At 41.7% G+C, this 13,670-nt stretch overlaps 1 protein-coding gene across 2 annotated transcripts in view; it reads right to left on the reverse strand.

Moving 5' to 3' along the window:
* Positions 1-11,279: 11,279 nt before the first annotated feature.
* The window catches only part of ARMC1 (armadillo repeat containing 1), a 34,161-nt gene continuing 31,770 nt past the window's right edge, over positions 11,280-13,670 (reverse strand). For both annotated transcript variants that reach the window (XM_002710530.5, XM_070075103.1), the window contains one exon: positions 11,280-13,461. In XM_002710530.5, the coding sequence (XP_002710576.1) occupies positions 13,270-13,461 (192 nt within the window). In that variant the 3' untranslated portion in view covers positions 11,280-13,269. The remainder of the gene's footprint in view (positions 13,462-13,670) is intronic.

Here is a 13,670-nt window from a genome sequence, read left to right on the forward strand (position 1 = left end):
CAAGCAGATGGAAGATCTCTCTCCCCCCACCAACCCATAACCCTGACTTTCAAATGAATAAATTAATCTTTTTTTTTTTTTTTTTTGACAGGCAGAGTGGACAGTGAGAGAGAGAGAGAGAGAAAGGTCTTCCTTTGCCGTTGGTTCACCCTCCAATGGCCACCGTGGCTGGCGTGCTGTGGCCGGCGCTGATCCGATGGCAGGAGCCAGGTACTTCTCCTGGTCTCCCATGGGGTGCAGGGCCCAAGGACTTGGGCCATCTTCCACTGCCCTCCTGGGCCACAGCAGAGAGCTGGCCTGGAAGAGGGGCAACCGGGACAGAATCTAGCGCCCCGACCAGGGCTAGAACCCAGGGTGCCAGCGCCGCAAGGCGGAGGATTAGCCTAGTGAGCCACGGCGCCGGCCTAAATTAATCTTTAAAAAAAAGATTTTAGCTGTGGGTCAGCTGTGGTGCAGTCGGTTAAGCTGCCACTTATGATGCCAGCATCCCTTTTTGGAATGCTGCTCTGAGCTCCAGCTGCTCTGCTCCCCATTCCAGCTCCCTGAATATATGCTTGGGAAACAAAATATGATGGCTCACATAGGAGACCTGGATGAAGTTCTTGGCTCCTGGCTTTGGCTTGGCCCACCCCTGACTTTTGCAGCCATTTGAGAAGTGAACCAGAGTATGGAAGATCTCTCTCTCCCCCCACCCCCGCCCTCTGTTGCTCTGCCTTTCAAATAAATAAATAAATATTTTTAAAGAAGATTTTTAAAAAGATTTTGAGAGGTAGAGTTACAGACAGTATGAGGGAGAGACAGAGTGAAAGGTCTTCCATTTGCTGGTTCACTCTCCAAATGGTCACAATGGCTGGAAGAAAGCCGATCCAAAGCCAGGAGCTTCTCCCAGGTCTCCCACAAAGGGACAGGAGCCCAAGTACTTGGGCCATCTTCCACTGTCTTCCAGGGCCAGTAGCAGAGAGCTGGAACAGAGGCTGGCTAGCCAGGACTCAAACCAGTGCCCATATGGATGCTGGCACTGCAGGCAGAGGCTTAGCCCACTATGCCACAGTGCTGGCCCCAAGAAATGATTGTAGCTGGGAATTTTTTCTGTAATAATTCATTTGACTTGTGGACTGTATTATTGAGATAGATCTAATTTTAGAGTAATACAGCCATATGATGCTGATTAGAAATAATGAATACTTTTTAAAGATTTAGCTTCTTTATTTGAAGGTCAGAATTACAAAGAGATGGACACACACACACACACACACACACACACAGAGGTGGGGGGAGGTGAGAGGAATATTTTCCATCTGCTGGTTTACTCTCTAAATGGCTGCAAGAGTTAGGGCTGCACCAGGCCAAAGAGCCAGGGATTCCATCCAGGTTTCTCATATGGCTGGCTGGGGCCCAAGTACTTGGGTCATCTGCCACTGCTTTCACAGGTGCATTAGCAGAGAGCTGGATCAGAAGTGGACCAGCTGGGACTAGAATCAGTGCTCTTATGGGATACTGGCATTGCAAGCAGCGGCTTAACTGGTGTGCCACAATGCCAATCCCCAGAAATAATGAATATTGTTTATTCAAGTAGACATGTGTTCATTTAAGTTAAGAAGGGAGGGAGTCAGAGCTCTGGACTCAGGGATTGTAATTCTCCTCTGTTCCCTACCATGTCTACCAACCCCCAAACCCAGTTACTACACAGGAGACAAGCCTCCTTTTAACTTGAAAATCAGGGTATCTTTATTTCTAAATTTCTTTTATTGTGCAAGATTTTTCTGTAAAGTGATTTGGTTTACTAATATTGATTTTGTAGAGCTTAAACATTTATATATTATTTTAGACTTCCTTATGAAAAATCGTTAGGCCTATACATATCACAAAGATATTACACTGGAGAGCTCTTGCACAATTTTGAGAGCTACAAACCAGAAAGCCTTAACTCCATGAGACTTCTTTCTTTCATGGAGAAACCTATAACACGCATGGAAATCTGAAATCTAAATAGTGGATATAGAACCCAATTTGTTTTCTTACTTTTTCTTCAGTAATTCATCTGCAAAACAAGAGTAAATATCATAAACAACTTTAAAATCTTCAGCTAAAACTGAAACCATTCCTTGGAGAGTACATGAACACAGAATCTTTGCTTTATATAAGCTTATATTGAAAATAAGCTAAAATATCCATTACACTTGTGTACTTGATGGTTACAAATTGTAATGTACATTATAGATACCTGTATTCACATATGCACATAAACTGGCTATATTTACTTTAATAATGAGATTGCCTCTGTAGACTAAATGACACAATAAACGTTCAACTCCCCTGAATGGTTGCCATTTCCATTTTATGGTCAGTGATACGTCTTCATTGTTTTGAAAATGCAGGCATCTGAAATTAAGTAGTCAACAGCATTCCCCTATAGTGCTAAAAAGGATGTTATACATATAAACAAAAACACAAACACATCCTATGCATTCCTTTGGCATAGGTGAAGAGAAATAACAGTTATAACCTGTTAAAAAATAGAGTAAAAGACCTCCCTTTCTACTGATAGCATTTTTGTTTCTAGCATTTCAGATTAATACTTCCCTTTTGGAGAATTTATAAATGTACAGTAAACATGTTAGACACACAAACCAACATTTATAGACCAAGGTGCTTCTGTGTTTATCTAATTATAGAAATTGCAATTTATAAGATACTAAACAATGCAAGCTTATTACAATTATCAATGGCTTCTTCATCCTTACACATATCTGATTGATTTTTTAAAAGGACTTATTTATTTATTTGAAAGAGTTACAGAGAGAGAGAGAAGGAGAGGCAGAGAGAGAGAGGTCTTCCATCTGCTTGTTCACTCCCCAATTGGCCACAATGGCCAGAGCTGTGCCTATCTGAAGCCAGGAGTTTCCTTCAGGTCTCCCACGCCGGTGCAGGGGCCCAAGGACTTGAGCCATCCTCCACTGCTTTCCCAGGCCATAGCAGAGAGGTGGACTGGAAATTTAACAGCTGGGACTGAAACTGGTGCCCATGGCACCAGTGGTGCAGGCGGCAGCTTTACCCGCTATGCCATAGTGCCGGCTGCTTGATTTTTTTTTTTTTTTTTTTTTTGACAGGCAGAGTGGACAGTGAGAGAGAGAGAGACAGGTCTTCCTTTGCCGTTGGTTCACCCTCCAATGGCCACTGCGGCCAGCGCACCGCGCTGATTCGATGGCAGGAGCCAGGTACTTATCCTGGTCTCCCATGGGGTGCAGGGCCCAAGCACTTGGGCCATCCTCCACTGTACTCCCGGGCCACAGCAGAGAGCTGGCCTGGAAGAGGGGCAACCGGGAAAGAATCCGGCACCCCAACCGGGACTCGAACCCAAGTGTGCCGGCGCCGCAAGGTGGAGGATTAGCCTAGTGAGCCGCGGCGCTGGCATTGATTTTTGATTAAGTTGCTTGCTAGTCTAGATTTTTCATAAACATGTTGTTAAGCGTTTGATTATTAAAACATTTGACTCAGCAGTACCTTGAGAAATTTTTGAAGTGTATTGCTACCTTTTAATATCTTTTTAGTTTAATCATGGTCTGGATTTTGGATATCTGGAGAATCCCACCATTTTGGAGTACAGATGTGGAAATATATATATATTAGAATAGGTAATACTATTTGGAGCTAAAACAAAATAGAATTACAAGGTTAAGAAATTCCAAATCGATAAAGAATATCTGCCATCAAATAGATGGGACTGTGATAGATGCTGGGAAGACACGGTCCCCTGACGTTTATGTGAAATACATTAGACAGAAGCACAAGGGGAAAATGAGCAAACTAAAAACCACTCAAAGCTACACAAATTATGATAGCAAAAATACCCAACTAAAGATCACAGGTTTTGTATACAAGTATTTGTCCTAAATTATTACATGCATACTTTCCAAAAATAGCTAGTTTTAGGAAAGGGGTTTTGCCACACAGAGAAAAAGCTTATAGTAACACATCTCAGATTTGTAAATCTAAGTACAAGAAATAGGCTATGGTTTCCAACCTTGGCTGTACATTAGCAACATCTCATTGTGGTGACAAAATATCCATGCCCTTGACCCATCTAGAGTAGACAATATTTTTATTAAAAGCATACAGGTCATTCTAACGCGCCTATAGAGAGCTGAGAGCCACTGAAGTAGACGGAACGATCAAATGAAAAGATCAGTGAACACACATGACAATCCAGAGGCTGAAGACCATTTATGGAAACTACCTCATCCATACTAATCCAGAAAATATTAGTAACTAATTATCAAGTCTGGGTACTTGGGGTCAGCATTGTGGCACAGCAAGTTATGCTGCCACTTGCCATGCTAGCGTCCTTTATCAAAGCACTCATTCAAGTCCCAGCTGCTACAACTCAACCCAGCCCCTGGTAAATGTACCTGAGGAGGTAGTGGAAGATAGCCCAAGTACTTGGGCCCCTGCCACCCAGGTGAGACTCCAGTGGAGTTCCTGGCTTCAATCTGGTCTGGCCCAGCTCTAGCTGGGATTTGGGGAAATAGCCCTAAGATAAAACTAAGTCAGGGCCAGCATCCCATATGGGCACTGGTTCTAGTCCCGGCTTCTCCTCTTCTGATCCAGCTCTCTGCTATGGCCTGGGAAAGCAGCAGCAGATGGCTCAAGTCCTTGGGCCCCTGCACCCACATGGGAGACCTGGAAGAAACTCCTGGCTCCTGGCTTCTGATCTGTGCAGCTCTGGCCATTGCAGCCATCTGGGGAGTGAACCATCAGATGGAAGACTTTCTCTCTCTCTCTGCCTCTCCTCTCTCTGTGTAATTCTTTCAAATAAATAAATATTAAAAAAAAAAAACCTAAGTCACAACTTTCCTTCATCATCTACTAGGAATCTAAGAACAGTGATATAAGAAATTTAATAATGAATTTTAATGAGTCAATCCAGCAAATCTCTCAGGTCAGAGAGGGACCCATCTGTCAAGCAGAAGTCCTACTGCAATTCTAGATTCCACTTGCTTCTGAATCTCATTCTGTATTAATTCAACCTTCTCTTCTCTCTCTTAACTCTCTACTGGACCCACCCCAGCAACATTTAGGCGCTTCAGTCTCTCATTTTAAAGCACACATCACTGAACCCATTATTGTCATCCTTGCCCACAACCCTATCCTAGTGTCTCCCAGCTCGGTATGCAACAAGACCTTTGGTGCAGCCACAAACTGGGAATTCTGAGAGCCCCACCTCAGAACAAATCACTACATTCTTCTCTGACAGCCTAGAGTTTAACCAGCACCCATATGGGATGCCCATGTTGCAGGTGACAGCTTAACATGCTATGCCACAGCACTGGTACCTGAATTTGTCTTTTAATTCCATTTTTCGATACAGCATTGAGTTTCCTCATGGAGTCAGCATAGCAGGTTAAGCATCTACCTACAAGGCTGGCATCCCATATAGGTGACAAAATTTGAGTCACAGCTGCTCCACTTCTGATCCAGCTCCCTGCTAATGCACCTGGGAAATCAGTGGAAGATGGCCTAAATGGTTGGGCTCTTGCACCCACTTGGGAGATCCAGTGGGTCTTCTGGCTCCTGACTTCAGTGTGGTCCAGCCCCGGCCTTTGGGGTCATTTGGGGAATGAACCAGCAGATGGAGGAATCCACTCTCTCTTGCTTTCTCTCTCTCCCCTCCTGTCCGTAACTCTGCCTTTCAAATGTTTTTTTTTTTTTTTTAAATAAATCTTTTTTTAAAAAGTCTTCTCATACATACTATCTTAACAAAAAGTTAAAAAGACCAGTAATCCTCACATCAAGCACTATGTGTGTCTTCATCCAGAAGTGTTTTCCTACATAGTTTCCTGTCCTTAAGACTTCATATTATTTGGAGGAACTCTGTATATTAAAAATAAAAATACAACCAAAAGTGCAAATATTCATGTAAAAAAGTTTACATTCTAAATCTATTTTTATATACACATTTTCCAAAAGTAGTATGCTTCCTGACAGTCTGCATTGAGATAAATTCCTTTTACCCACAAAATTTATCTCCTAAAACTGCAGGTGAAATTTTAGTTTAAAATAGCAAAACGAATTAGAAAATGGATAGGTAAGAAAGTAGCCTAGCATGAATTCAGAATGACAGTTGGGAATAAAAGTGGATAAAGAGACATGGAATCATAGAAAATTAGCTTTATGGATTTTACCAATGGTTGAAAAATAGGATAAGGCAATTGTAGGTAAAAACCCCAAGACTATGAAAGAGTTGAGCCAAAGAGGGATTCAGATGACGGAAGATCTCTCTGTATCTGTATCTCTTTCTCTCTCTTTCAAATAAAATGAAAGTAAGTTGTAAATAATTTTTTTAAAAAAAGAATTTAGATTTGACCCAGTAAGTTACTAAAGGTTTGTAAGCAGGAGAAAGGACAATATATGAAAATAATTTTTGGTGTCATACTAAAGGACCCCAGATTTAAACCCTAACCCTGTCACTTATTCGTTGTATTTACATCCAGTTACTTTATTTCTAAGCTTTAGTTTCCTTTGTCAAATAGGTAGGAAAAGCTCAATTCAGTGGACCATTGTGATGACTGCAGGTTCCACGAGTACAAATTCTGCAATGTAAGTGCTCAGCTAATGTTAACTGCAATTAAGGGCCGGCGCCGCGGCTCACTTGGCTAATCCTCTGCCTGTGGCACCGGCATACCGGGTTCTAGTCCTGGTCAGGGCACCAGATTCTGTCCCGGTTGCTCCTCTTCCAGTCCAGCTCCCTGCTGTGGCCCGGGAGTACAGCGGAGGATGGCCCAGGTCCTTGGGCCCTGCACACGCATGGTAGACCAGGAGAAGCACCTGGCTCCTGGCTTCAGATTAGCATGGTGCGCCGGCTGCAGCGGCCATTGGGGGTGAACCAACGGAAAAGGAAGACTTTCTGTCTCTCTTACTGTCCACTCTGCCTGTCAACAACAACAACAAACTACAATTAAGAAGCCCCGCCCCCTCAGTACAGAAATACTGCACTACTACAACTGTTTGATCACCATAGCTCATTCAGTGAACACTTCTCACATGCTCAGCACATGAATGATGCAATATTGTGGCAAACTCTTAGAAAACAGAAAACATCTCCATCCTCTCATAAAAAATATACTCACAGAAAGTAAAGGTCTATGAGTATAATGACAAGTCCCATACAAGAGTAAGTACCAGAGCAGTTAAGAGGAAAAAGGAATCATGGGTGACAAAATACCACAGATATGGATGTGTATAGGGAACAACAATAAATACTGTTAATGTGATGTGTGAGCTGCACGTATTTGTATTAAAGACATGAGAGAATCTCTTTAGTACGTTAAAGAATTTCTATAAATCAGTAAGAGATCAAACCCATTCCCTGCCCTATAATAAGAAAAGGGTAGGGACCATTCACAGGACAAAAAATATTCAAACGGCTCTAAAACACACAAAAGCTCCCTCTCTTAAGAGATGCCATTTTTTAGATGACGAGTAACTGGAGAAGAGGAGAGGCTGAGGGGAACTAGAAACTCACACATGTTGCTGGTCAGACTGGAAACCAGAATTATTTCTAAAGAGACAGGATGCAATTCCATATCTAGGAATATATCCTACAATACATTTTCATGGCATTATTTGTAAGAACAAAGTCTACAATGGACTGGTTAAATTAAGGAACATTGATATAGTGTAATACTATGAAGCTGTTAAGGAAGTTACTTTTATGCAAGAAAATAGACAACTTTTTCAAAGATTTATTAATTTTATTTGAAAGGCAGAGTCAGAGAGAGGGAGGGAGAGGCAGAGGAAGATATTCCATCCACCGGTTCACTTACCCAAATTGTTGCAATGGCCAGAACTGGGCCAGAATGAAGCCAGGAGCCAGGAGCTTATTCCAGGTCTCCCAAGTGGGTGCAGGGGTTCAAGTTGGGCCATCTTCTGCTGCTTCCTCAGGCACATTAGTAGGGATCTGGATCAGAAGTGGAGCACTCAGGAAGTGAACTGGAACCTATATGGGATCTGACACTGCAGGCGACGGCTTAACTAGCTATGCTTTCAAAAGGTTAGCTCCTAGGTAAGTTCTTTTTAAAAGATTTATTTATTTGAAAGGCATAGTGACAGAGAAAAGAGAGAAAAAAAAAAGTGATCTTCCAGGGCCAGGCACTGTGGCATAGCAAGTTATGCTGCTGCCTATAGTGCTAGCATCCCATATGGGTGCTGGTTCGAATCCCAGCTGCTCCACTTCAGATTCAGCTCCTTGCTAATGCACCTGAGAAAGCAATAACAGGTGTCCCAAGTGCTTGCACCCCTGTACCCATGTCACAGACCCAGAAGAAGCTCCTGGCTTTGGCCTGGCCCTGCCCCAATCATTGTAGCCATTTGGGGAGTGAACCAAGAGATGGAAGATCTCTCGCTGTCTTTCCCTCTAACTCTGCCTTTCAAATAAAAAACCTTTAAAATAAAGAAATAAAAAGATCTTCCTCCCATTGGTTCCCTTCCCAAATGGCCATACTGCATGGGGCTGAGTCCTGGCTTCATCATTTCTTAGTTCTGTGACCTGGAACTAAGAGAAGAGCACTTTTTTTTTTTTTTTTTTAATTAAAGATTTACTTATTTACTTGAAAGAGTTACAGAGAGAGGGACTTCCATCCACTGGTTCACTCCCCAGTTGGCTGCAACGACTGGAGCTGCACCGATCTGAATCCAGGAGCCAGGAGTTTCCTCCGGGTCTCCACATGGGTGCAGGGGCCCAAGGACTTGGGCCATCTTCTACTGCTTTCCCGGGCCATAGCAGAGAGCTGGACCGGAAGTGGAGCAGCCGCTACACCACAGCACTGGCCCCCTAATGAGTACTTAATCCCTCTCCCTCTTGTTTTCCCCATCAGTAAAATGGTGATTTAATAGGAGTACCAACCTCACAGTTAGTAAGGGTTAAATGAGCAAATATTTGAAAGCAATCAGCAGTGACTGCATAGAAGTCGTTTTTAAATTTATTGCAGACCTACCATGATGTTGGTTCTAATAAAAATAAAAATTCACAGACTTCACATTTGAGAGGCACTGCAAAGGAAAGGAGAGCTGTGAAAGGTAGAGATTCAAAAATTATCTTGACGAAGGGAACTGAACAGATGCATTCTTCAAGGGAAAAAATTTTGACATAAATCACAGAGTAGAGGACGAAGTCTAAAAAAAGCAAAACCCTCAATTAGAAGTAAAAAGGGGGGGGGGGGGCAGAGGCCAGCGCCGTGGCTCAATAGGCTAATCCTCCGCCTTGCAGTGCCGGCACAACGGGTTCTAGTCCCGGCTGGGGTGCCGGATTCTGTCCCGGTTGCCCCTCTTCCAGGCCAGCTCTCTGCTGTGACCCAGGAGTGCAGTGGAGGATGGCCCAGGTCCTTGGGCCCTGCACACACATGGGAGACCAGGAGAAGCATCTGGCTCCTGGCTTCAGATCAGGACGCAGAGGCCATTGGAGGGTGAACCAACGGTAAAGGAAGACCTTTCTCTCTGTCTCTCTCTCTCACTGTCCACTCTGCCTGTAAAAATAAAAAAAAAAGGGGGGGGGGGGCAGAGCTGTAGCATAGCAGAGAGAGCCGCCGCTTATGGTACCAATATCTCAAATGGACACCATTTTGAGTCCCGGCTGCTCCATTTCCAATCCAGCTCTCTGCTGTGGCCTGGGAAAGCAGAAGATGGCCCAACTCCCTAGGCCCCTGAACCCCTGTGGAAGACCTGGAAGAAGCTCTTGGCTCTTGGCTTCAGATCGGTGCAAAAGCTCCAGCTGTTGCAGCCATCTGGGAGTGAACCAGCAGATGGAAGACCTCTCTCTCTCTCTCTCTGCTTCTGCTCTCTGTAACTCTCCCTTTAAAATAAGTAAATCTAAAAAAGAAAAAAAGGTACATAAAAAAAAAGTAAAAAGAGGAGTCAGGGGCTGGCACCACGGTGCAGTAGGCCGCTTGGGCCCCTGCACCTGCATGGGAGACCAGGGAGAAGTACCTGGCTCCTGGCTCCTGGCTTTGGATCGGCACAGCGCCAGCCATGGGGGCTATTTGGGGAGTGAACCAATGGAAGGAAGACCTTTCTCTCTTTCTCTTCCACTCACTGTCTGTAACCCCTACCTCTCAAATAAATAAATAAAACCTTAAAAAAAAAAAAAAAAAGTTGAGGAGTCAGGTAAAGTGTGATTAGAAAATAAAGTCATGTCAAATTCCCAGTGCAATAATTCTATCACACATTGGCAATATTTCAGTTTCAAAGCACTCATGATCTAAGAGGAATTATTACCATTCTATTAATAAAGAAAAGTTCTAAGATTAAATTATTGCCTAGGATCACATAGCCATTCAGTTGTAAAATAGCAATCAAAACCATATTATGGGTGTATATATACATTCATAATATTCTCCTGTAACAACGCTATGGAAATCAGAATAAATTCATCTTCTCTTCACTCAGTGGAGTATTATAGCCCCCATGCAAATTTTTTTGTAAAAATTAGAAACCAAATGACAAATGAATGAATATGCTAAATATTAACCAACAAATCAGAAATAAGCACGCTTGGAAATATATATATATATATTTTTCCACATGCAAAGTTAATATACTTACTTTTACTATTTTCAAATTGTTCTTAATTTTTTTTTTTTTTTTTTTTTTTGAAACAGAGAGAGAGAAAGAGACAGAGACACACACATGGGGAGATAATCCACCTGCTGGCTCATTTCCAAAATGCCAACAGCCAAGGCTGGGCCAAGCTGAAGGCAACAGCCTGGAACTCCATCCAGTCTCTCATGTGAATGGCAAGGATCCAAGTATTTGAGCCATAATCTGCTGTCTCACAGGGTGCACATCAGTATGAAGCTACATAAGAAGCAGAGGGAGCCAGGACTTGAACCCAGGCACTCCAATATGCAATGTGAGTTTTCCAAACTGCATTTAATCACTGCACCAAAAACTCGCCCATCTATTCATTTTCCTCCCCCAAATCTGAGTATTCATTATTAGCCAGATACAGTTATAAGATTAATATGAAAAAGATTGTTTTCAAAGACCTTAGGAGGGAAGAGACTGTAGCAAATTTGAAATTTTAAGATAATGTTATCACCATTACCGTATGTGTAGGAATAGCGAGTCCAATCGTGGAGAAAGACAGGTATGGTTGGGAAGCAGATAAACAGAAGATGCATGGGAATTGGTAACACCTGACCAATGGGAGCATACACCAGACAGACTGTTTACACACAGGCTTGAGAGTATTCAATAATGTTTCTACTACAAGAATGCAATATCCATTCAATTTTAATTATGTTACCTTTTATTATTTTACAATATATTTCAAAAAATGCCATTACAGATGTCTTAACTGCTCTATAAGATCTGGAATAAAAGAACGCTTAGAATTAGAACTCACAAACATCAAGCTGTAATACTCACTTGTACTGAACCATTTCTACCAAATGGAAGTAGATTTTTTTTAAATAAGCAGATGTGCGGCAATGCAAAATAAAATACAAACCTGTTAGAACAGTAAACTTTGCTTTAATGGCTATAGAAAGGAGGTGGTTTTGTTTTCTTTTTTCAACACATCTGGTTCTGGCAGCAAGTCGCATTCTACACTTAAAGCAGTATGTGCCCTGAATGCTTCTATTTGTGCGTGTAACTTGGATCAGAGACCAGATACATGAAAAAGCATCGTTCTTCACACCCTTGATGCCTCTCCCTCTAGAAGGTCACAATGTTAACAAACTCTAGACTCTCCTTGTTGATGGTAGTTTACAATTATTTTTCTCCAAGTAATACTGGATGCTTTTAATAGTCTCTTAAAGAGAAGTGATGAAAATGGACGGAAACCCTCCTGGGTACAATTTGTACTTCACATTCTCCAAGTAGTAAAATAGCAGCTCTACATGTTATAAAAAAGGAATTTAAATTTCTTGTTATTAGTTTTCAATCATATTAACTTTAAATTGTATTTGGATTTAGGTGAATTTCCAAAAAGAAAATTTTAGTTGCCAAATATTTTAGAAATTTAATAAAGCATTTCACACAATTAATTAGCTTCTATCTACCAAAAAAAATATGTGTGTGTATAATATATCTTACCTTAACTAAAGTTTTCTTTTTCTGGCTGGACATGAGAAACAAGATTAAATGATCAATGCTGGTTTTATTTCTTTTATAAGCAATAATTTGGAAAAAAAATAAGCAATAATTTGGGTCTTTTTTTTTTTTTTTTTTTTACTGAATATGACTGCAGCATTTTCATAATAAATTCACAAAAGGCAATACAAAGAAATGCCTACTGAACAGGCTTCTGCTAGGCAACCATGTAAGTTCAACTCTTCCAAAGTGGCACTGTGGCATTACAGGCATTCGATTTGTGTTTTCCTTTTTCAAGTTTGTCAGTTCTTTACTACTACTATTTCTGTCTACCGGGAGATAGTACGTAATCACAAAGTAAGGCCTAGAGACCATTTACAAGTGCTTGCAATATCATGGTGGACTTAACTCTCAAGATCTGATATAAACCAAAGTGAACAGCAGTCAACAGGAACCACATCTGGTCACATTCAAATGGTCTCCAAAAAGCACTTTGCTAAAATACATATTTCCTTCTTTTTGACTGATTTTGTATTAATCTTGTTGAAATAACAGCAAATAAGTTGCAAAAATTTTTTTGGGGGGGGACTCTGTGTTCAAATAATTATATTTTAATATGCAAAATGTCATTAGTAATGTCCTTTCTATAAACATGGTTGGCAAAATAAAAAAAGGCACAAAAGGGGATAAACAAAAAATGTTTTCAATTGTCAGTGAAGAGTATCAAAGCACGTACTGTTCATGAAAAGCAGAGGAAAATGTTCAGTAATTCATGCACAACTTGAGCTACACAGAAACTTCTCTTCAGATACGTCTTGAGGCTTGAGGAGAAAGTAAGTTTTCCTAATCACGTGCTTCATGTAAAATAAAACGTAAAGCTGCACATACAGGTTTGGTTTCAACAGTGGACCCATGTTTTTAAAAAATGAGGCAACAAAACAAAGGAAAATAAAACCAAAATACCTTCAGGAACAAAGCAATTCCACCTGTAGCCTCTGTCCTTTTGTCACCCAGTGGGGTAAAATGTCCAATCAAATGTAAAATGCAGCATACGCAATCCTGTAATCTAAAAACTTTTTCATGATAACTTATTGCAAATTGCACTTGACAGTTCACCACAACAATGGAAAACTGGCCCCTTGTTGGTTCACACTGTCCTTGAGCCCCAAAGTGAAGTTGAAGTCACCAGTAAAATGACCTGGATAAAAAGTTTGCAGCTGTGCTCAGCCAGCTAGCTCCACCCTCCGGGTGTGAGCCGACCCGGGACACTGCTTTGTCCTGCTCCTTGGTGGGACTCTCATCCTCGGGCAGGTAGTCAGGCAGCTCTGTGTTCTGCTCTACTTCCATAGGAGTATCTTGGAACGGGACCAGCATCTGGAACACAGAACATATTAAAGAGTACCACAAAATCAAGGTGAGGGTCAACTTTGCTCTTCATTCTAATTACCACATTTATTCTCAGGGGCTCTGTTCTTTCTAAAATGTCCCCATTACATGACAGTAGTCCCAGTCACTGAGCAAGGTCTAAACACAGAAAAGGAAGAACAACAAATGAGAACTCAGAGGCTGACTTAACTATCTTG

Source organism: Oryctolagus cuniculus, chromosome 6 (genome assembly GCF_964237555.1).
Source record: "Oryctolagus cuniculus chromosome 6, mOryCun1.1, whole genome shotgun sequence".
In the NCBI taxonomy this organism is placed as follows: Eukaryota; Metazoa; Chordata; class Mammalia; order Lagomorpha; family Leporidae; genus Oryctolagus; species Oryctolagus cuniculus.